Below are 24,750 nucleotides of genomic sequence, written 5' to 3' on the forward strand. Positions count from 1 at the left end.
AATAAGCAGAAAGGATGAAGAGTCCTGGTAAAAGTATCACAGAATGATTCAGGTTGGAAGAGATCTCAAAGATCATCAATCCACCCTGTGCCTGATCCCACCTCGTCACTGAGTGCCACATCCAGTCCTTCCTTGGACATGTCCAGGGATGGGGACTCCACCACCTCCCTGGGCAGCCCCTTCCAGTGTTTAATCACCCTTCCTGTGAAGAAATTCTTCCTACAGTCCAACCTAAACCTCTCCTAGAGGAGCTTAAGACTGTGTCCTCTTGTCAAGGCAACGAGGGGTGAACACACCTAAGGAGTGTGAAGGAGATGAAATGGGAGAGAAACAGGACAGCTCTTGTACCATAAAAATGGGTTTGAAATCCACGATGAGACACAAAGAAAGAAAATGATACAGGCAAGTGTCTAGGAAAGCAATTTTAAAGTGAAGCATCAGGAAATGCTGCGTGCAGATGAGGCGGTCACAGAGACCACCAGGACACAAAGAGGTGAAGACAAACCCGAAGGACAGGAGATGAGGATGGGAGACTTGAACCCTCAGCCCAGTCAGGAAGGATCTCAACTAAACCAAACAGGGAGCAGCTGGGCCTGCAGTCCCAGAGCCCCGAGCAGAGCCATCTCACCAGCATGTCGGTGGCGTTGAGGTAGCGCTTGCTGGCCATGCACTGCTCCAGCTTCTGAGGGACCTGCTTGATGTTCTCGATCTCGTCCAGCAGGTTCAGGACGTGCTTGTGCTCGATGCCCTCGATCCACAGCTTGCGCAGCTCGTCCCTCTTGCAGTGCAGCAGCATCTTACAGGACAGCAGGTTCTCCTTCACCTGCAGTGACACAGCAGAGAGTTCGTTCAACCCGTGCCTGCAGCTCAGACCAGCCCTTTCCCACATTTACTTCAGCAGGAATTCCAAAAGGCTGTAACCAGATCAAGGTCCTCGACCTCTGGTTACTCCTCCTGCTGAAGGGAACTGCACAGAACCAACAAACTGGAACCTCCTGCACAGTGAAGTGCTTTTTAGGACAAGGTCTACACCACCAGTGAAAACTTAACTGAAGGGTCACAACGAGACCAAACACCCAACCCCTCTCAATCAGGACCAAACCTTGGGGTGCAGGTTTCCAAAAAATCAACTCAGGATTGTGGCAATTCAGCAGGAAGCCGATTTCCAGTGGAAGCAAATAAGCCCCCGCTGATTTCCCTGCTCTGAACATTTTCCATCTGCCTGTTAAAACGTTCTGGCACATCTCCTGCTTTCTTCAGCTTTGGTGTCCACTCCTTGGAACACAACTAGTCGAAAGCACAACCATTTCCCCTGATACCCTGGGCAGCACCGAATTTTTTTTTTGGAAGAGGTCCAGAAAATGTTTCATCAGAACATTTAAGAGGGAGTTTAATGCAACACTTCATTTGTTTATCAAGGCCATTACATCACCTGGAGAAACCCTTTGGTGTTTGCCATTCAGTTTGGTTTGGAGTCTCCTCTCTAAGTGGCCAAGTCTCTATTATTTCACCCCATTTAGGCAACATTAAAGGTTTTTTTTTCTCCTCTCTCTTTCTGTTCACACCCCCAGCCTGCATTCATTCCCTGCTTTCAGGTTCTCCCAGTCTCCTCTGGTAAGGTCAGTGTAACCTCTCTTTTCCTGCTGAATGCAAATCAACAATCCCTATTAAAATGTGGAAGCAATTAGCAGCACAGCTTCACACATTGCCTTCACACCACTCTTGTTTTTGTGATAAGTTATGAATATTTGGGGTCCAACCCTTTCTCAGGCTGAACTCTCACTGAATTACACATGAAGAGAGACTCTCAGAAGAAGCCCTTCAATTTATTTTTAAATAATGAGCCTTTAAAGCTCTCCACAAATCCCACTTCAGCTGCACATTCTCCTACCTTGTTTACCTAAAGGATGTTTAAAGAAAACCCCACCATGTAAAACACACTCAGGGACCAAAATATGGACTTTTAAGTAAAAATATTTCCATTAAACAGCCTCTGTCCAGAGGCAGGAGAGACCGAGATTTCAATCCTGCACTTCAAAATGTCCTTCGGAAAAGAGGAACGTGGAAAAACCCTCAGCCAACAGGAAACCTCATCTGAGAGGGTCATAAAAGCAGAGAGGAACTAAAGCACACACTGAGTTCATTTCAGATGGAATCCCTGTTCAATACATTAATTTAAAGTGTCTCACTGACCTGGCACACCATCACCACGGACTGCAGTGACAGGAGCCAAAGTAGGTCAGCAAAACAATCCTGGGGCCAGGAGGAATCTCACAAGACATTCCTGCTCCTGCCCCTGCAAGGAAGATGATCAAACACACCCACATTTGGGAGCAGGGGGAGCAATGGAGAGCAAGCCTTCAAGAAGGAACTTCCCCCCCTTGGCAGCCCAAATTGGTTCTGCTTTTATAATTCAGTCTTACGGTGGCAACACCTCTCGTAGCTACGCTGGGAACTGCACCTTTCCCAGCAGGAATTCACACAGGAACTGGCTACAAAAGGCAGATCCTCAGAGGGATCCAGACTGTCCATCATTTGTACAATTGCTAATGCAAATAAACATCCACCTTCAGAGGGGAATATCAGAGCCAAGTCTGGGGGTGTAACACAGATTGATGACAAACCAGACCCGGGGCCTCCTCTGAGATCAGGTCAGAACCACTCCAATACATATTGACCAAAACTAATAAGAAAACTCAAATATCAAAAGGTCCTTCACCCTCCCAGTCGTCCTTCGAAGTGGGACCAAAAGGTCACACCGCTCTCGTGTTTGTTTTGACCTCTGCCAAGCTTCCTGCACCGTCTGAAAACGGGCCACTGGCTGCAGATGATTTCAAATTTAGTGCAATTGATCTCTGCTTTCAGAGTGCTGATCACTGCCCATAAATCCTACAGTGAACTCTTACCCTTGGAAAGCATCAGAACGGTCTCATTTTCTTTGGAAATGCTAAATGAATTTTAAAAAAACCAGAAGGGTCAGTCAGGGTAAATGTCTATTGCTCCTAAAGCTGGTTTGGAGCTGGGACTTCCACAGAGCCAAGGGGAAAAATAAAAAATTAAAATAAAAATAAATTTGGTGCCTAATTTGCCAAGTTTAGGTGCAGCAAAATACAGAGGAAGTCCAAGACAGGAGACCAAAGAACTAATCTGGTGCTGCAGGGAGAGAGCAGCTCAAAGAAGTCCCCCAGCCACGAGTGCCACAGTTATTTACGGGCACAGCACTGAAGTGTGAGCACTCAAAATGCAGAAAGATCCTGGGCCACAGGGTTCATGTGCATTCACACAGCACAGCTGAGCTCGGAAATAGCACCGAAATTCGTATTCTGGGAGCGAAAAGGCAGGCTGATGAATCAGCCAGACTGCTCAGGAGGCGGCTGGAGGCCAACGGATCAAAACAGGACCAGATTAGATGGAAAGGTGTGAGCTCAGCAGCCCTCAGGACTTCAAACACCTGAGGGAAACATGCCCAGACAATAAATGAACAGGGGCACCACAAAGCTTTGCACTTCACTCCCACCTCTCAGTCTGCTTTTCAGCTACTGCTGTGCTCAAAAGATCCTGCAGGAAAGGTGGGGCCAGAATGGCACAGCCTGGGACAAAGGAATTAGGACTGGATGCTCCACTGGATGGCCGAGTCAGGCCAGAGGGGTCTGCAATCAGGCCCAGCTCAGAAACAGAATCATGGAATGGTTTGGGTTGGAAGGGATCTTAAAGATCATCCAGTTCAAAACTCCTTCCATGGGCAGGGACACCTTCCACTAGCCCAGGTTGCTCCAACCTGGCCTTGGACACTCCCAGGGATCCAGGGGCAGCCACAGCTTCTCTGGGAAATCCAGTCCAGCCCCTCCCCACCCTCCCAGACAGCAATTCCTTCCCAATCTCCCATCTGTCCCTGCCCTCTGGCACTGGGAAGCCATTCCCTGTGTCCTGTCCCTCCATGCCTTGTCCCCAGTCCCTCTCCAGCTCTCCTGGAGCCCCTTTAGGCCCTGCAAGGGGCTCTCAGGTCTCCCTGGAGCCTTCTCTTCTCCAGGATGAACATTCCCAGCATGTCCCAGCCCTGGCTCCAGAGCAGAGGGATCCAGCCCTGGGAGCAGCTCCGAGGCCTCCTCTGGACTCTGTTCCAATGGGTCTTTCTGGTGTCAGGGACCCCAGAGCCAAACACAGCACCCCAGGTGGGAGTTCAGTGGGTAACAGTGGGCATTTAGTGGGTGGTTAGTGGGTAACAGCAGGCATTTGGAAGGTAATTAATAAGTCACAGTGAGTATTTATTGGGTAATTAATGGCTAACAATGGGTATTTAGTGGATAACAGTGGGTATTCAGTGGGTGATAAGTGGATAACAGTGGGTAAGTAATGGGTAACAGTGGTGCTCAGTGGGTAGCAGTGGGTAATTAATAGGTAACAGGGGTATTCAGTGGGTAATTAATGGGTAACAGTGGGTGATTAGTAGGTAACAGTAGGTATTCAGTGGGTAACAGTGGGTGATTAGTGGGTAACAGCACTTTCTCAATTCAATTTTAACTCAGTTCAGAGCGATGAGAAGAGGCTGAAAAACCAGAGGGAGAAATAGGACGTTAAACCAGCAGTTTCTAACAATCCAGTCCAGGAACAGTGACTCGCAGGGATTTTCCCCCAGAACGCCCCCTGGGGAGGTGCTGCCAGGCCCAGGTGCCCCCGTACCTGTTTGATCTTGTTGCGGGAGCTGGTGATGCGCTCGGTGATGCTCTGGTAGGTGCGGATGGCCGTGGTGAGCTCCGTGTAGTGCTGCACGATCAGCTCGTCCAGGTCCCGGTCACACTTCTCGTAGGCCTCCTCCAGCCGGCCCTTCTCGGTCTCCCTGTCCTCCACATCGTCACTGGTGGATAGAGTCCTAAGGACACGAGGATTGCACGAGTTATTGATGCTGTAAAAGCCCCAGAATCGCAGAATCAACCAGGATGGGAAAGCCCTCTGAGATCATCCAGTCCAACCCTTGATCCAACCCCACCCTGTCACCCAGCCCATGGCACTGATGCCACATCCAGTCTGTCCTTAAACACCTCCAGGGATGGAGAATCCACCCCCTCCCTGGGCAGCCCATTCCAAGGGCTGAGCACTCTCCATGGACAAAATTCCTTCCTGGTGCCCAACCTGCCCCTGCCCTGGCCCAGCTCGAGGCCGAGCCCTCTTGTCCTCCTGCTGGTTCCCTGGAGCAGAGCCCGACCCCCCCGGCTCCCCCCTCCTGGCAGGAGTTGCAGAGAGTGAGGAGGTCTCCCCTGAGCCTCCTCTTGTCCAGGCTGAGCCCCCCCAGCTCCCTCAGCCTCTCCTCACAGCACTTGTGCTCCAGTCCCTTCCCCAGCCTCGCTGCTCTTCCCTGCACAATCCCTGCTCCTGTTCCAGGCCAGGATCCATCGGCCTTCTGTGCCCCCTGGGCCCCTCTGGCTCCTGTTCAGCCTCCTGGCCATCCCAACTCCCAGCTCCCTTCCTGCCTGGCTGCTCTGCAGCCCCTCTGGCCCAGCCTGGAGCTGCAGGGGTTGTTGTGGCCCAAGGGCAGGACCCGCCCTTGGCCTTGGGGAACCTCATCCCGTTGGGATCAGCCCATGGATCCAGCCTGGCCAGGTCCCTCTGCAGAGCCCTCCTGCCCTCCAGCACATCAACACTCCCCCAGCTTGGGGTCACTGCAGATCTGCTGATGGTTCACTCCATCCCCTCATCCAGACCATCAGCAAAGATTAAACAGGACTGGGCCCAGCCCTGATCCCTGGGGACACCACTGGGGACCAGATCCCAACTGGATGCAGCTCCACGTCCAAAACCATCTCTCCCACAGTACCACCCTCACCTCACCCCCGACACACCTCCCAGATTTGAGCCGGAGGTCTCCAAGACCACTGTCTCCATCTTCCCTTTCTCCTCATCTCCTCTGACACACTATCACACCCTCTGGCACTGATGCCTCAGAATCCATCTACTACAGATTTTTAGCACTTTTAGGATACAACTCTTAGCAAAATACCTCTTGTACTAAATTCCAGAAATATTGTTTAATGTTCCTCATCGAGGATTTCATTAGATGGAGACTTTTAACAAGTTAAAGAACATTTAGCCTGGAGAGAGTGTCCAAAACCAAGATGTAACCAGCACAGTTTGATATAACTTTAATCAAAACTATTCAGAAGGCCCAGAATCCTTGAAATAGCTCCAAGCAGGACAGAACATCACGAGGAAGATGAAGTTTAGAGGAAGGAAAGCTCCTGTAAGACCACCCACCCAATTCAGGGTGTATTTCATATACCTTAAGGCCTTAATTAAAGGAACTGCTCTCTACCTTTCTATACTGAAATTGTCCAGAGAATTTTACTTGGATTTCAGGCAATTTTTGCTTTGATTTCAAGGCTTCTGGGTGGCTTTGACTGGTTCTTTTGGGATGTTGTGTCTCTTTCTCAGTCCAGTTCACAGAGAGAGAAACCCTTCACCTCACTGAAATCCCTGTCTACTGAAATTCTGAACAAAAAAAATTTATAGAAAACTGGTAAAAAAGCACCAGTAAACTAAGTTTTAGGCTACACTATTTGCAATGAAATTTAGTGATGTTTATCCTGGTAAATGTGCCCCATCTAGGGGTCAGCAGAGACCGATGCACTGCAAGAAAATAAAACACATAAATATCGTGGTTTATTGCCCTGTCACTTTTCAGATCCTTCAGAGCTTTGTTTGCTGCTCCTGGATTTATGAAAGGGGAAATTTGTCTATTAGTTATCATATTGCCACAGAGCCATTAATACAGGCCCAGTGTGAGGTGTCAAATATCTCCTCATCTGTTATTTATAAGGAGTTATAAGGAAGGAATTCCAACTTTGGACTCGAGGATCAGTGCAAGGGTTTTCGCAACTCACCTGCCCAGGGGACACAGAAATCCAGGGCAATCCTATCCCTGCTTTCCAAGAATTCACCCCTTTACAAAGCACACACCAGTACAGGAAAGATGTTGGCCTGTTGGAAAGAGTCCAGAGGAGGTCCCAGAGCTGCTCCCAGGGCTGGAGCCAGGCTGGGAGAGCTGGGAATGTTCATCCTGGAGAAGAGAAGGCTCCAGGGAGACCTGAGAGCCCCTGGCAGGGCCTAAAGGGGCTCCAGGAGAGCTGGAGAGGGACTGGGGACAAGGGATGGAGGGACAGGACACAGGGAATGGCTTCCCAGTGCCAGAGGGAAGGAAGAGATGGGAGATTGGGAAGGAATTGCTGTCTGGGAGGGTGGGGAGGGGCTGGACTGGATTTCCAGGAGAAGCTGTGGCTGCCCCTGGATCCCTGGAAGTGTCCAAGGCCAGGCTGAATGGAGCTTGGAGCAAGCTGGGCTAGTGGAAGGTGTGATGGGCTCTTATTTTCCCCCCTCATTGATTTTTAACCTCTGGGTAACGTTATCTTATTAGATTTTTTTAATTGTATTTCTTACTTAAATCAATGAAGTTTGACAGTCCAACAAAACTGCTGAGAACTTGGCAAAACTGGCCCGAGGTCTTCTTGATGCCACCCCAAATTCCTACTCAAGAATCAACTCAATCTTCTCTTTCTCCCTCTCTCTCTCTCTCTCTTCACCCCAACACCCTCCTTGAGCACCATCCCAACACCAGATCCACACCTGGGATGTTCCCAAGGCACCACCAGAAAGCCCCAGGAGGAACATCCTCATCTACAGCTCTCAAAGATGGCTCGTGCAAAGGAGAGATCCCCAATATTCCTGTTTCTCCTCCGGAAGGGCAGCCATGGCCCACACAGGTTTCTACTTTAAATCAGCAATACAAACACTGAAAACTGTGGAATATTCATGGGGAAAAGGAGAAAACCCATTTAGGATGAGTTGCAGCAGTTATGACCTAAACACTGGTGTATCACAACCTCAAGGACCAGCAGGGGAGGATTTTGGAGCTCTCCTGACACCTTCTGAATGAAGAATTTACCATCATAGCGGAGTTATGAGAAGAAAACAAGTAAAAGCTATTACAAAAAAAATATAAAATCACTGCATGCAGACTGTTCTGAGCCATCTGCTTGAACATCATGCAGCAATCACAACTTTCAAGGAAATCCAGAGCATCTACTTGCTGGGAGTGAGAGGCCTTTAAAAACACACCCAGTAGAACATGAAGACACAGAGATTTCTTTCATTTAAATCACTGGAGTTTTGCCTCTGGACTGAGACACGTGAAGATGGTTTGTATCCTACACTGAAAGAGTACAATACTAGAAGAATCATTGTTTCAGACCCGAGAGACTCGAAAAATTCATGGGCAGGAGTCAAAAAACTTCACTTTGTTTCTGAATTTAAGCTATTTGGGTAGAGAAGGTTGAGCAGTCCAGGTTAGGAGGGAAGCAAGGACTTCTTGCACATCACTGAAAAATAACAAGAGAGAAAGCCTTTCCTTCTGGTTTATTTAAGTGTCTTCAATGACAACAAGTTCATAGGGGGGGTTGGTATTTGGGAGATTTTCCTGAATTCTTCAGCCCCCTTAGGAAAGTTGTAAGAACTCAAGTGCAAAAGCTCCTCTCAGATAAACATAAAGCAAGAACTCAGACACACAGGCAATGCTCCCTCTTCTCTTGGAAAGTCAGGAGAGATACAGCCAAAAATTCCAGTTCACTACTCCTCCTTCCCTCCAAAGAGAACCAACAGGCTGGAGCACCCTCAGGGATCATCCAAGTCCAACCCTGGCTCTGCACAGACACCCCAACAATCCCACCCTGTCCCTCAGAGCGTTGTCCAAACACTCCTGGAGCTCTGGCAGGTTTGGGAAGTGCCCACTGCCCTGGGGAGCCTGGTCAGTGCCAACCACCCTCTGGGGGAAGAGTCTTTCCCTAAAATCCACCCTAACCCTGCCCTGGCACAGCTCCAGGTGTTCCCTGTAATGTTATTGCATTAATATTCTACTCCCAAACATTCTCAGCTGTGTCTTCCATCACATTTTCACAAAACAAGATTTTTTTTTTTTTAATTGTGTTGTAGCCAAAGCACTTGAATATCATGCAAGAAGGGCCTGAAAACTAAAACACTACACCAGGTTGCTCAGAAAATGCCAAATCCGGTGCAAGGCTCCCTGCTTGGAACTACAGGATCTTTAAGGTATTTTCCAAACCATTCCATGATTCTAGAATAATAATAATAATTCTTTGTTAAGAACTCTTGCAGATAGATACACTTTCTTTGGGAAGAACTGCTTATTTGTGCCAGAAGGATGATCTCCACAAAGGAATATCCTCTTCAGGAGCTGACAGATGGGTTGGGTTTGGAGCTGCACAGCATTGCTTGTCTCAGCAGTTCATGGGAACATCGATCCTCTCCACCCTCAGGACGCATTCCAGGAGAACCCTGGACTGCTGCACACAACCCAACTGGCTCACACCACAGGCTGGAAAAGTTTTCACTTTGAATCAAACAAAATTCAGTTTAAAATTTCTCGATTTGCCAGAGAATCCTCTGCAGTGTCAGCAGTTCGTTACATCACGTCAGAGGGTGCCACGAGCCTTTTCCAAAGCTCCAGCAAATTCCCATCCAGCTCTGGCTTCCCAACAATTTTAAGCAGATTCCTATCGTGCTGCCCAGTTGGGTTTGTCCTTGTATTTGAATTTAACTTGCTTTCTATAGGGAAAATATATTTATTTTGCTAGAGACACTTGGTGTTTTAAAACTTGACATTTGCCTGGGGAAGCAGAGCTGTTTATGAAAAGAGAGAGAGAGGGGGGTCACAACAGGCCCTGCAGCTTCAAAACCACCACCCAGGGCAGAAGGACAAAGCCAGTGCAGCTGGAAATCAGAAATCCTTGAGATCCCACAAGCTAATTCCTCCTGGAATGATATAATGGCAGTGCACAGTTCTGGTCTGGCTTCTCTCATCCTTCAAAGGGCAAGGAAACCGAGAGAGGGGATGAAGCAGCTGCTCTCTCAGATATTTGAACACCAGGACTCTCTGAAAGGAGCCATGAAACGGCTGCAGAAGTGAAAAAAACAGATGAATAATGGAAATGTAAAGTAGTTTTTCACCACATTGTGCTCTAGGAGAGCAAGGGGCACCTGTTGAAGCCAAAGGATCAGCTCAACAAAGGAGGGAGCATTTACACCTGAGGGAGGGAACTCCTGGACTTGGCGGCAGGATTTGAGGCTCAACAGCATCAGCAGGTTCAGGAAAAGGAATTTAACGTATTCCTGGGATCCTCTGACATCCCAAACTCAACCACTGCAGGCACCAGGGAAATACAGGGCACTGGACACCAAGAGGCCAGGCCTGGATCCCCTCTCCTAGATTTTGTAGGAGACAAACTGGAGCCAAACTACCAGGCTGGAGGAACCACTGATCTGCCTGGACAGAGCATTTCTCTGGTCTCATCCTCGGGAATATTCTGGTAATGGGGTGAGGAATGTTCTGCAGGTGATGGTACCCAAGTCCTGTGCGTGTGCACTCCAACACAGCACACAGCAAGTGCCAACACGGGGCTTTCCCTTCATTTTTCCAGGATGTTGCAGCATCCAGACCTGCCAGAAGACAAGGCAACCATCATCCAGAGTTCCACTGGAACTCCCCCTCTCCAGGGAGGAGAAGGGAAGAGTCAAACTTCCCCAAAACACTGCTTTGTCCACCCCAGGGACACCCTCACCCTCCAGGAGTGCATTTACACTCCTCCCTTCCACACCTTTCCAGCCTGGGATCCCAACCTGCAACGCTGGAACTCGCTGGAAGTTGCAGGTTCAGTCAACTGCCACATTCCAAGATTTCCAGCTGGCTCTGTCAGATGCACCAGCTGGGAAATGTTCCCAGAATAAACACCTGTATTGGGGATGTCTCGCTTGCTTTAATTACTTGTTTGGGGAAAATATTGTGAAAACAATCAGCACTAAAACCACAATATTTGTATTTTGAGCAGAAAACTTCCTCTTATTTACAGTCCTTTGGTCTGTTCTGGTTTTAAAACATCGATGGAATCACTTCCTACACCAGAAAGGATAAACAATTCTACACAACAATTTAACCCTAACAGGGTTGTTCTTCTCCCACACCCACATGAGTTTGCCTTAAAAACCTGCAGATTATTCCCTTATGGAAAAGTTCAAATCAAAACCCAAGGCCTCAAAGGAGAAAAGCATCAAAGACCGTGAGTTTTTTCCTTTTATTTCACTGCAAAACCAGCAAATTTCAGCAATAATGTTTTGGTTTCAGGATTTGGATAACGGGAGTCTGGATTTATCCCTCGGAATCTGAAACCTGGTACACTGAATTTCCTACCAAAGCCCTGTGCTACAGGAGTCATTTCTCTTTCTTGCTCTGCTGAAATACAAACAAGTAAAGCACGGAATACTTAATATTCCTGAGATTATCCACTGATGTTCCTGCTAACACTGCAGAAAAGGAAGCCAAGGGCATCTCTGCTTGCTTTAGTCCCATTAAAATGTGTGGCGAGGAAGAGGAAAAGTCAACACCCCGTTTGCCAAACAGAAAGAAAGGATCAAACCTGTTTGGGAAGGGAACTTTGCAGACAGGACTCTGAAGGGGGGGGAAGAATGACAGATTATGAAGCAACAATAAATACAGATCAGCTTTTTAGAACCCCCAGGAGAACGCTCAGAAGGAAAAACAGTTTAGGTGAAGAGTACGTGCAGGTTTGGAATTCTGATTTCCAGGAGGGATTCCCAAGCATTTCACATGTTGGTTTTTTCTTTAATTACTTTTTTTTTTTCCTCCAAATGAGAATCCTCCTCCCCTGTCAGATACCTGGAATTTGTAGCTGGCAGCTGGATGGCTGCAGATGCCTTGTCTCATTAGCAAGAGCTCAACAGGATTAGAATAATTCCAACCGGCTGCTCAGAGACATTTTTATGCTGCGGTGAAACAGGAACTCATCGAGCCAGATCTCACTGACTTTTGATTTTGCACAGTTAAAAGTACAGATTTACACAGATGCAAAGTGCTTCATTCACTGGAGTCACTTCCACAGATGGAAGAGCAGGACAGAGGGGACGCTCAGACACAATCCCGCAATGTTTTTATCACAGGAAAACAAATGAACCCTGTTCTTTCCCCGAGGTCAGGGAATTTACACTGGAATTACATTAATAAAAAAAAGTCCTTCGGGACTATTCATTTTACTGGAATTTGATCTGGAGATGACAAGCATTTTTCATCTCCCATTTCCAGGATCCAGCTCAACGAGTAGAGGGAGGAGGTGGACAGACTTTTCCAGGAGTCCTGGAAACATTATGTAAACACCCAAAGCCCTAAAGTGCTTCCTACAGCAGTCCACAAAGACAGGAACAGCTCATTTCCAAAGGTAAATACACAGGAAAAATGTATTCACACGGATCAAACAGACCTGCCAGCTCTGCCACTTCTGCAGAGGCTGCACCTTCCTGGAAAACTGAACCAACTCCAAGCTCCCAAAGAATCTTCCTGCCTCAGCACCACAGGTGGAGGAACAAAGTGGCACAATCAGGATCTAAAAGGAAGTTTGGATTTATTCTCACCTGTGGCCTTAAAATAGCTGAACAGACTGAAGATGTGAAAAGGTAAAGAGGAATTCACTCCTTAGTGAAGAGCCAGGCTGGGAGAGCTGGGAATGTTCATCCTGGAGAAGAGAAGGATCCAGGGAGACCTGAGAGCCCCTGGCAGGGCCTAAAGGGGCTCCAGGAGAGCTGGAGAGGGACTGGGGACAAGGCCTGGAGGGACAGGACACAGGGAAAATGAAGATTTGGGTGGGATATTGGGAAGGAATTGCTGGCTGGGAAGGTGGGGAGGGGCTGGATTGGATCTCCCAGAGAAGCTGTGGCTGCCCCTTGATCCCTGGGAGTGTCCAAGGCCAGGTTGGATCAACCTGGGAGAGTGGAAGTGTCCCTGCCCATGGCAGGGATTGGCACTGGATGGTCCTGAAGGTCCCTTCCAACCCAAACCTTTCGATAAGTCACACAACATCTCATTTTTATAATGTATAAAATGCTCCAGACTGGAGCCACCCTTTACCACAGAAATGCACACAGAGCTTCAAAAATACAACACATCAAGTGGGGATTAAATCAATTTTTTCTCCACGAACCAAAGTAATTAACCTGCTCCCAGCATCAACCAACACCAGCAGACTCCCTGCCCCACAGAACAGGCTGTTGTCACTCTGCAGTGTTGGTTGTTTATTTATTTGACACAAATCCACGTGTCCCACAGACCTCCCCAAGTTCTGCAGCTTGCCCAGGCTGAAGAGCTGCCCCCCAAACTCATCTCCTCTGGGAGTTCATTGCTACAGTGGGATGCATTAATTTGGGGAGGAAAGGAAGAAAAAGTGAACTCTCCAGCATTCAAACAACACGGGAGAAAAAAAAACCCACAAAAATCAGGACACAAAAGAAGTTGTAATTCCTTCGCAGGCTAATAAATTTCTTTTATTGTGGTGAGCTCAAAGAGAACAGGATGTTTACTAAGCTATTCAACAGCAGAAGAAAACAAACACCATTGTACAACTCATGATGTGGCACAACAGAACTACAGGAGCACAGAAGTGCTGCTACACAGAGATGATCAGCTGCCAAACCACTCATCTCCCTTCTTAAAAATGCTATTTTTGAGCTTCAGATGCACTCCAGCCCCAAAATAGGATGTAAAATCATCGATCCCAGCACCACAGAACACACAGCATGTATAGATAAACCTTTGTTCTGTGCAGCACCCACATCCCACGAACGTGCAGAGCTTCTCCTGCCCCCCAAAATGAGCTTTGATGCCAACCCAATGCACAGCAGGCTTTGCTCAGTCCCCAGGCCAAGCAGCTCAGCACGAAATGAGGAACTGCCCTTGTGGTTATACCTAGAAATGCCTTTTCTGGGGCATTTTGTGACCCTCAGGAGGAAAAGCCTCTGCATAGCCAGCAACAGGAGCAAAGAGCTCAGTTTGGCAACACCTGGAGCTGCTGCTGAACCCCAAAAGGGACTATTTTGTTCAGATACAGAGACACAGAAAGCAAATATGGAAACATTTGAGTTCCTAAAGGAATCTGCTCATCTTCCTCTCAAAGGGATGCATGAAGGGGTTTCCTTTTCTATTTTATTCTCCTTTTTGACAGTGGAATTTCAGCAGAAGTCATCCTATTAATGTACCTCAGTGGAAAGCATTGGAGAAGCACCTCTATTTTCATGGAATGCTTTGGGTTGGAAGGGACCTTAAAGATCACCCAGTTCCAACCCCAACACCTTCCACTGTCCCAGGTTGCTCCAGCCGGGCCTTGGACACTTCCAGGGATCCAGGGTCACCCCACCCTCATAGCCAGGAATTCCTTCCCAACATCCACTCTAAATTAATCCTCCAGCTTAAGGAGATTCCCCCTTGCCCTGTTTCCCCCTCTCTTTGATTCTGTCATTCCCAGTAACAAACACAGGTCAGGCAAACAAATCCATGAATTTCCAAGCTCCACAGTCCCTCCCCAATTTAGTTTTGGAATGTGCTGAATCCCCTCACAGCTCAATTCAGGGTGCACTTCACACCCCTCCTGCTTCATCCCATCCCATCACTTCCTTCACTAGAGGGGTTTTTATTTCCCCCACCAAATCCTGTATTTTGCTGCCCCCTCGCCCCCAATTTCTGCACTGTGGCAAAAGGAACTCAACAACCACCTTTACTATTACCCCTTCACACCTCCAGCAGGAATCACATCTGAGATCCAACAGCAACTTGTGTTTACACGGAGGGAGCCTCACATTTCCCCACACAGTTTGGATTATCAAGGGCTTTGCTCTGTTTTCCAGTGCAGATGAGTAATTTCTTTTTACCAGCCCACTCACAGCTTCCTACCTGCCCAACAAAATGCCAAGAAAATTAGATTAGGTGTCAACTCGAAGAGAAAACTGTTAACATTAATGAATAATAAATGTTTCATTTCTGTAAATTTGCTTTCTGGGATGCCTCCAGCCAGGCTGGGTGGATAACTGCCTGCCTATTCTACCTGCCCTTAGGCCAGCCCTGCTAAGTGTGATTACTGCTAAGCTCTGCCTGGCAAAGGGAGCCTTAATTATCAATTTCTTGCCTAGAAAATTTGTTTCACGGGAAGAACACTGCAGTAACAGTATGTGGGCATTATGCTTCTGTGGTTTTTTTCTTTTTTTATTGAACAGATACCTTGTGGAAAAATGCAAATAGAGGTTTAAGAGAATTAATGCCAAGTTTGCACCAGATAATTCTCACAGGGAAGGTGTGTTAAAGTCCCTGCTGCTTCTGGGTGTCTCTCTAAAAGCTTCTTTTCTTCTGCTCCCCAACATCAGACCAGACACATCTAAATATTCATGGTTAAAGGCAGAACACAGCATTACATGATGCACAAGTGCAGCCTGGAAATCCGGGAACAATCCTCCTTTATTTCTGTATCAGGGTCCTTTACATGTGCAATTCAGGGGGGAAACACCACCAAAAAAACCAGGCACGCTGAGCAAATTTAAATATTTCCTGTCTGATCAGGAAAATGAACATTTTAGTGAAGAGGAAGTGAACTGAATCCCTTGGGGGGGAGTCAAACAAAGCCTCAAATTTAACAGCAATCCACAGAAAACTTCCTACCACGTGTTCTCACTGCTCTGCACCATCACCCACCATTCCTCACTTTAAAATCCTCCTGAAGGTACAAACACACAGTTTCAGGTGCTGAAAGCTGAGGCTACTTTAGATGAGCAGCCAGTTTAGGGACTCACTGCTGGACTCACCAGTTCCTTCAGTAAAAGCACCAGAAATCTGCTGAATAGAAGCACAATGAGCAAAATCCAAAGTTTAAGGGACACACTGTGATCCATCCCTCCTGAGGAAACTGGGTGAGGTTTCCGATGTTTTAATGTTTGGGTGACAATTAAAGGGATTATTCTTATTGTTCACCTTGGAAACCTGCAGGTAACAAGGGCTGGGTGGGTAATACACGGTAATATTAAAGAAGTTCTCCAGAACATGTCTCACAACATGTCACAGAATCATTCAGGTTGGAAAAGGACCATAAGATCATCAGTCCAACCATTCCCCAGCACTGCCAAGGCCACCACTGCCCCATGTCCCCAAGTGCCACATCCACGGGGATTTGAAATCCCTCCAGGGATGGGGACTCCACCCCTGCCCTGGGCAGCTGTGCCAGGGCTGGACAGCCCTTTCCATGAGGGAATTTTCCCTGATATTCAACTTAAAACTTCTCTGGTGCCAGCTTGAGGCTGTTGCCTCTCCTCCTGTCCCTGTTCCCTGGGAGCAGAGCCCGACCCCCCCCGGCTCCCCCCTCCTGGCAGAGACTTGCAGAGCCAGAAGGTCCCCCCTGAGCCTCCTTTTCTCCAGGATGAGCCCCCCCAGCTCCCTCAGGAGTTCTCCAGCACCCTTCCCAGCTCCCTTCCCTGCCCTGCACACGCTCCAGCCCCTCCATGGCTCTCCTGGCTGAGGGCCCAGAACTGACCCCAGGATTCCAGGGGGGCCTCCCCAGCTCCCAGATATGACTCGTATCATATCACTCATCATAAAATTAACAGCAGAACATTAAGCTCATCAAAATTACCCTTCAGAAAGGAAAATTTGAGTTGATTTGGGGTTTGTTTGGGGGATTTTTTGCTTTAGTTATTCCCCACTTCACATCATACCGAGGAGCTGAAACGCAAACCAGAACACAAGGTACAGGATTAAAATAAATAAATAAATAAATAAATAAATAACATGGCTTTTTGACAATTTTTGACCAACAAAGGATTTGTGGAGTTAAACAGACAAAGCAGTTGCTGGAAGCAACAAATAATAATTTCAGCAGAGCAGTGTGGATGTCTGGAAAGCCGAGTCTCCTCTCTGCAGGAAACAACTGCAACCGTGCCACGGAGACTTCATAAAGAAAAGGGAGAAAAAAGAGCAGAGCAAAAAGAAACCCATTAGAATCCAGTTACTTCTCATCAGGCTCCTCTTGCTGAGGGCTGTGGCCACACAACAATTGCAGAATTTGCTGTTGGTTCGAGCCTTTGTGATCGTTTATAACACTTTTGGTGGCCAGACACCCCAAGGTCGAGCTCAGCCCGTGTGTGACAGGGAACAACAGGGGAATAAAGGTCAGGATGGAGGGAAAAGGAACAAAAAGCAGCTGAGGGAGCATCTGGCCACATCTCCCTGCCCAGCAGAAGCTGCTGTAAACACAGAGCTCCTCAGAGTTGCAAATCATCACAGGAACTGCTGCAGCGAGAGAGTTTTGAAGTTGGAGTTGTTGGGAGGATCAAGTGTGGGTTTCCCAGAAGTGGGAAGATGCATTTAAGTGCTCTGCAAGAAACAGCACATGGCAAATGCAATGCAGGACTGATTTGTTACTGCTTTTTCCCCCTCTAAGAGGGGAACAGAACATCACACAGTGGGTTTGACACTGATAATTTCAAGACCTGAGCCTTGCAGTGAACACATCAAGCAACACCTAAGATCAAACGTGCATTTTGGAAACACTTACAGGAGGCACCTGACCAGCATTTAAGGCCCTGAGTTAATCAGAACAAAATGCAGCAGTGAGGAAATAAAAATCTGATCCTTCCTGAAATTCAAGGTTTGGTTGGTTGGGTTTTTCCCCCTTTAAGCCTTAATTTTATGGGTTAAAAAAACCAACCAACCAAACAAACTCCTGTCCGGGAAAAGAACCTGTCTTAGAATAATCACAGAACATCCTGAGTTGGAAGGGACACACAAAAATCATCAAAGTCCTGAGTCTGGAGCAGTTCAGCCAATATTCCTCCTCCCAACTGCTGTTCCACCCCCCATGAGACCTCAAGAGCAGCTCCATTTCCAGCAGAGCACAATGAAAACGTTTCGTGAAGCTCCCTGGGACAAGAAAAAAACCTCTACTTCGAGCCCACCGTCTCCACCGCTCCACAAATTTCCAGAGGTTCATTAAACTGAACGGACTTATTTGAATTTTATAATTGAAAAACTGTTGTCTGAAAGACGAGTCCCAAATGGGGTGATCTACAGCTTCCAGCACTGTTTAACCTCCAAGTGGATAAGCTGATAATGCACGTTTGGAAATGTCTCCAGAGACTCATTGAAACCACTGGAAGAGCTGGGTCCTCACGAAACAAAGCCAAAAAAAAAAGGAAAAAAAAAAATTAAACTCCAAAAAGTACTTAATAATTTAACTCCTGTTTGCTCATTGTTTTCGTAGGTTAGTTGATTGTTCCTATGGATTTGAGGAAATAAATTAAAATGGTCAGGAGACAAACTATCATTTCATGGGGACAACGAGGAGCTGGAAAGCAGGTGGTCAAAAATGGCACCGTCCCAGGCAACTGAAATGGGAAATGTGGTATCCTGTGAGTTTATTATACAATTATAGAGGTTCTTAAAAACAACAAGTGCAATCCTCCATCCTCCCCAAGGGGAGCACAAGGTACTCAGCCTCCAGACAACTCCATCCCCCATGTGCAAAGAAATAACTCCCTCCCTCCCTCCCTCCAAGTCTCTTCACAGTCCTGTTAAACACAGAGCAAACAGAGCATTTTAAAACATTTTCCTCCTCAGCTTACACTCCATGAATCTTTCATGCCGTTTGCACAGTCGGTTAGAGCTTTTCCAGCGGCACAGGATGATCTTTTTTTATCATTGAGGACTCGCAGATGGATTCGGGATGTCTGCAGCGAGAAGGCTGAGCAGCCTCCAGCCATCTAAACAAACACCAGCTGGGAATTATTGGTTTTGCTAAATTAACCGACCCTTCATTAAGTTTCCCCACACCAACACAAATAATGCAAGGGGAGTCAGTGGTCAGGTGATTTCTCAGGCAAGGACTGGGCTGCAGTGGCTCCAGCAGAGTTCACACCACTTCAGGTGGCTCCAATATCAAGAGGGAAAAACAATCCCACACAGGCAAAATCCTAAGGACACCTTGGGAGAGGGATGTAGAGAGCAGACAGACCCAGGAGATGCCACTCTGTGAGACCCTCTCCAGGAAACCACAGGGACCAACTCTACTTTTTTTTGGCACTAATTTTAGAGCCAAAAATTAAACCAACTATTATGTGAATTATCACGTTCCCAGGGAAAAATCCAAGCCCTAAGGATCAGTATTTTTCAAACCTGCAGGAGTAAAGGTGGACAATGCTACTCACACCTGTCACCTGCATGATTAAAGGATGAAGAGGGCCCTGCACCATCAGCCCATCCTTGGTATCACTCCAGGTGGGAACAGCAGGAACAAGCGAGAGCCTTGGGAATTATCACAATTAACTGAAGGTTTCAACATTGCACCACAATGAACTTCTTGAAGGCAACATCTCCCAGAGTTAAAACCACTGAACTTGCAATCATTTAGTAACAAAACCAACTATTTCTGCCTTGCAGATTTTTCAGGGCAGGCTGAACTCCAGCTCTGCACAGGGTGCTGTCCAAAGTTAAATTAAGAGCTGAAAAATAAACTCCCTTGAGCTTTTACCCAGTCCCACACACTGTCCCTTTGGATGTGGCTGTGAATTCCCACGTGCTCCCTTGCCCATTTTTAAATGGAACCAAACTACAACCCAACACTTGCCAAGCATGCAAAGCTTTCCTACAAGTGCCTCGAGATCATTTCAAGGAAATTTACAGTTTACAGCCACGCTCTGCCATGTCCAATTTATTCTCAGTGAGTTCCTGAACTGCTTTTCTCTACCTTCATAACACTGGAAAACACCATTAGCAATAAAAGTGGGTTTAAGAGACCATTACAGATCAGAGTAAGCGGGTTTTATTCCTTGTAGCAGCTATTTCCCAGATGGAAGAACGAGGGCAACGGCTCCGCATCCGTCTTTCCTCGCCCTCCTCCATCACAATCTGGGATCTCGGCTCTATTGCTTCAGACACAAAGAGAGGAGACCAAATGCCAGGTCATTAGTAAGAATCCATTCAGCAAAAGTTCACATATCACGAAAATAATGGCCAAAAGCATTAAAAAAAATATATATATAAAATTCACTCGTGAAATATAAAATATGTTGGGTTTTTTTTTTTGCCTGCAATCTCAACTTCTGGCGTGTGCCTTTGCCTGTGTGGAAGCTCAGCACAAAGATTTCACTGAGGTCTTCGGGAGTCACTGCTAAAGTTTGTTTTCCCCCCAATTAAAGCAGCCATTAAAGGGCAGTTTTAAAAACCAGCAACCTTTAATTGGCAAGAAAAACGCCCAACAGTAAATAAAAGGCGGGCCCCTTCACCAATTAAAAATCTGACAAGATCTCTCTCTCAAAAAAAAAAAAAGGAATAAAATAGCATTTGCTAAATGCCAGCCTGCTTGTTTTCAGAGCACAAAAGCTGCTTCAAGCAGTTCCCAACAAAACAAAAGGTTAAGAAAAATCAATATACAAACAGAGGTTCGTCCTCTGAGCGATAAAACAAAACATTCCCCGAGTTGTCCTCCAGCAGATGAGCCAAAGTCGCTTCATTATCTGCTCCGGTTTTTAAAAAGGCACGGCCAAAGCCCTCCTGATCAGCAGCACATTCAAACAACAAAAGCCTCTGCTCTTCCTGTGACAGCATTTTGACCTTCCAAAGTGCATTTAACTGGAGGAACTTGAGGGATCTTTCTGATCCCAGAAGGAATCAGCACCTTTTGGAGGTGGGTGTGCTGAGGAATGAGCACAAGCGCTGCACTTCCGACCCCTGATATCCCATATCCCACTCTGGAAGTCACAATCCCAGGAGCTGTTTTCTTGGGGCAAATAATGGTCATTTTTTCTCAGCACAAGGGGCAAATTGAAGGTACTCCCATATTCCCTAAAGGCACGGGGAAAAGAAGGAAAGCTCCCAAATTGGGAATTTTAATAGCGGGCTTTGCAAATATTAAGATTCCCGGACACTCTTTACTTCCAGATTTATTGTAATGAATAAATCCTCTGCTTCTCCTTTAGGACAAACAAGGACTCAGTGGGATCCATTAAAGGACAACTCCACTTCCTAACTCTGCTCCCTGGCTCTTCCCACATGGATCAGTCCCATCCTGGGACAGCTGCACATCAGCCCCTCCTGACAGTGCTCAGGAAACATTAATTCTTCCAAATCCATCCATACTTAAAGCTCCCTTTATTCTCTATTCTTGGCAACAACCGAAAGGCCAAGGTGAATTCCACCAGCAATTCCATCAGCAAATGGATCCTCCTACAGGAAACAAATGTGTGCCCTGACACAACAGGAAAAACGGCCCCTTCCCAGGGACTGGAAAGGAGCAGGAGCGGGACATTCCTTCCTGTTGGATCTTCCTTCATCCCAGAGATTTCCGCCCTCAGAGCTGCTGAAAAGCAACACCACAGAGACCAGGGAGGACCCAAAGTTCCCGAAGTAGAGCTCCAGAGCTCATAAAATCCCGTTTCTTACAGCATTCCAGTGCTGCTTCGTGTTAAACTCTGTCAAGGGTCTCACCCCAAACACCTTCTCCTGGGAAATCCAGCGATGTAAGCACAAGGAACCCTAAATCTGGGATCAGGGGAAAGGAAATTATTCAGTCCCTTTTGACAGAGAGTGACTGAGCCTGAGTAAATATCAGGAATTACCCCTCTGTTAATAAAATAATCCATATTTACAAGAGGCCTTTCAGCTTCCCATTTCACAGCATTTTGGAGACAATCACTGATGAGATTTTGCAGATCTAAACAACATTTTCTTCTTAAAAAAACCACCAACTTTGCTGCTGGGACCGAGTGAAATAAAATCCCTGAAGAAGCTCCTCTGGATTTGTTTGTTTACAGCAGGAAAAGTTTGTTTGTTTACACTCAAGAGTTTTGCTGTTTGTCACACCCTTTATGGGTCTTTCCCACAGACATAAACAGTCGGAATAAACCGGGGAACACCAGCGGAAAACCACAAGGATCGGCAGAGGATTCTGTTACACGTAAACGTTTTGGAAATAAAGCTATCAAGGAAGGAAAACCTGGCCACGTTTCAAGCCATAAACCCACTGGTAAGATCTGTGATATTTTTTCTGAAGCTGAGAAGAGTTCTGTTTAACCCAGCCGGGTTTGAATTTGTTTGCAGGGGTATTTTATGATCACACAAAGCTCCAAAATAATTCACCTGTTGCTCGGCAAGTTCATCCTCACCCTATATAAAAACAACACAGAGTAGGAAGTGATTTAAATTTCACACCATTTCTTTCTGTGCTTGACCAACCCAAATAAATATCAATATTATTATTATTAATACTTTTTCCTTCCTTTGCCATCAGGTTTTCACGGCACTTCAAGCTCTGCAAAGAGTCTCTACATCCCAAACAAGCTCTAATTAAATTCTGGAGGTTTAGCAATCAGGTTGTTCTTGTGAATAATTTTCATTTCATAAGGTCAATAACCTCAACGTTTTCTCTAAACACTGGACCTAAACTAGCCAAGATATCAGTGCCTGGAAGCCAAACATGGAGATAAAAATGATTTTCCATTTGGACAGCAGAGCGACATGAGCTCAGGGTTATATTAGAAATTAAATTAGTCCAGATTTATTAAAACAGAGGTACAAAAAGGAGGATCTTAAAATAATTTTGGAAATTACAGGAAACTGTAAAACAACAAAACCAACCAACCAAACAAAAACAAACAACACAAAAGGATGATTACAATCAATGCAGGTATATTTTTCTTCCAGCTGCTTTTTTCTTCCCCAGAATCAACAGCTCCCTCAAGTTTTCCAAGATTTTCAAGGCCAGTTCTCAAAGTAATAAAAAGAACAGAATTTTCTAAACCTTATCGCATTCCCAGAGGATTTTTAAATCATAACATGTCCTGGGACACAGAGCTAGTGCTACAGTAACTTCTCCAAAGTAACTCCACCAAGACACCGAAGCAGGATGCAAAGTCTGGAAGCTCATTCCAAACTCCCACTATCCCACCGGGGTGATTCCTGCTGCCCACACCCACTGGAGAGGGCGTGTGGAAGAGCATTTAACAGCTTCAGTGGGGGCAATCAGCTGCCAAGCCACTGGTTTTGAGCAGAGAAAAGATTTACGAGCAGCTGAAGAAGCCACAGAGGGGGGGAAGAGCAAATTTAGGTCCAGGTCTATCCAGAGCTATCCTCCAGCACAGCAGAGTTCAGGAATAAGGGCAGACAACAATCAATATTCTGAACATGACCAGACCCAGGTCTTCCTTTTCACTCCCTGCAAGTCAGACTTGGAAGCAGCAGCACTTCTCCCACTCCTGCATCCTCAAAAAGGATGCACTCTGCACACACAGGCAGTTCCTGATCCTCCAGCTTTTCCAACCAGCCCTATTTTACTCAAGTGCTGCTGGTTTTGGGGGTGGAGGTCACTTATGGACTCCACAGGACCAGGACAGTGCCTTTACCCTCACGCACTAAGCTGGTACTGCCTGTAGGGTTTATTCCCAGAATCACTGAGGTTGGAAAAGACCTCTGGAATCAGGGAGTCCACCCTGTGCCCCATCCCCACCTTGCCCCCAGCCCAGAGCTCTGAGTGCCACGGCCAGGCCTGCCTGGGACACCTCCAGGCCTGGGCACTCCAAACCTCCCTGGGCAGCCCCTGCCAAGGCCTCACCACCCTTTCCATGAGGAAATTTTCCCTAAAATCCAATTTGAACTTCCCCTGGCACAGCTTGAGGCCGTTTCCCCTTGTCCTGTCCCTGTTCCCCGGGAGCAGAGCCCGACCCCCCCGGCTCCCCCCTCCTGGCAGGGACTTGCAGAGCCAGAAGGTCCCCCCTGAGCCTCCTTTTCTCCAGCCTGGAGCTGCAGGGGTTGTTGGGAACCAAGGGCAGGACCCGCCCTCGGCCTTGGGGAACCTCATCCCATGGATCCAGCCTGTCCACATCCCTCTGACTCCAGAGTGGAAGCCCTGGAAGCAGGAGGGGATGAGCCTCGCAGGGCAGGAGGGCAGCAGGACACCCCTGAGGACAAGCTTTACTCCAGCTTCCCCTCCGCTCCAGAAGGACCAGGCAGGACCTGAGCCTGGAGGGAGCCGGCGCTCCGCAGGCCGGGCCCGTGCGGGCTCCCCCAGCACGGCAGGGCCCGCCGGCGACCCCTTCTCACGCTGCGGGGCCCGTGGGGCGCGGAGCGGGGCCGCCCGTACCTGATGACCGAGATGAGCAGCCCCGAGGGGTCCTTGCTCCTGCCCACGGGGCCGCGGTACCGCCCCGCCGCCTCGCCCGCCGCCATCTTGCGCCGCCGCCGGCTCGGCGCACACACGGGCGCAGCCAATCAGAACAGAGCAGGGCGGGACGCCAACCAATAGGAGGCGAGGAAGGCGGGGCGCGCGGCATGAAGGGCCGTAGCGGCGCCGCGGGGCCTTCTGGGAGTCGTAGTTTTTAGGGCGGCGGGGACCCGGCTCCTCCCTTGCGCAGGTGATTAAGAGGTCAGTTAAAAATCAGGTGTGAAAAATTAGCGACCCGACAAGGTACACCTGCAAAGGCACCTGTGCCCGACAGCCGTCATTCGCTTCAGGAGCTGCGGGAAACTGGGCTGGGGTGTGATTGACCAAAGTGCCCTCACGGAGCCCTCACGGAGCTGCGCTGAACGGCAACAGATTTAAACATTTGTAGAGTTAATAAAACGCACCAAACACGTAGATTGATGTGTTCTGTGAACCAGTGACGCCAAATACCAGCGCATCTGATCACAAATCTGTCTCAAATGCGAGGGTTGCTGAAGTGTCGCTTAGCTTGGTATCTTTAAGCTCCAGCCTATTAGGAACAGTTTTCCTCAGTTTTCACCCGGAATACAGTGATGTGACTCAACCTGAACCAGCCCAGCTGGTCTTTGAAGCCGGCCCTGGAAGCAAACCTGAGATAGTTTGGCACGGGAATTGTGGG

At 47.6% G+C, this 24,750-nt stretch overlaps 1 protein-coding gene across 1 annotated transcript in view; it reads right to left on the reverse strand.

The window, feature by feature from the left end:
* EXOC4 (exocyst complex component 4) overlaps positions 1-24,105 on the reverse strand; it is a 226,159-nt gene extending 202,054 nt beyond the window's left edge. Inside the window, exons 1-3 of the mRNA XM_050325228.1 lie at positions 24,012-24,105; positions 4,681-4,870; positions 629-823 (exon numbers count right to left, since the gene is read on the reverse strand). Coding sequence (XP_050181185.1) covers positions 629-823; positions 4,681-4,870; positions 24,012-24,097 — 471 coding nt within the window. The 5' untranslated portion in view covers positions 24,098-24,105. The remainder of the gene's footprint in view (positions 1-628; positions 824-4,680; positions 4,871-24,011) is intronic.
* Positions 24,106-24,750: the final 645 nt, after the last annotated feature.

Source organism: Myiozetetes cayanensis, unplaced genomic scaffold, assembly GCF_022539395.1.
Source record: "Myiozetetes cayanensis isolate MyiCay16 unplaced genomic scaffold, myiCay2020 scf3, whole genome shotgun sequence".
Classification (NCBI taxonomy): Eukaryota; Metazoa; Chordata; class Aves; order Passeriformes; family Tyrannidae; genus Myiozetetes; species Myiozetetes cayanensis.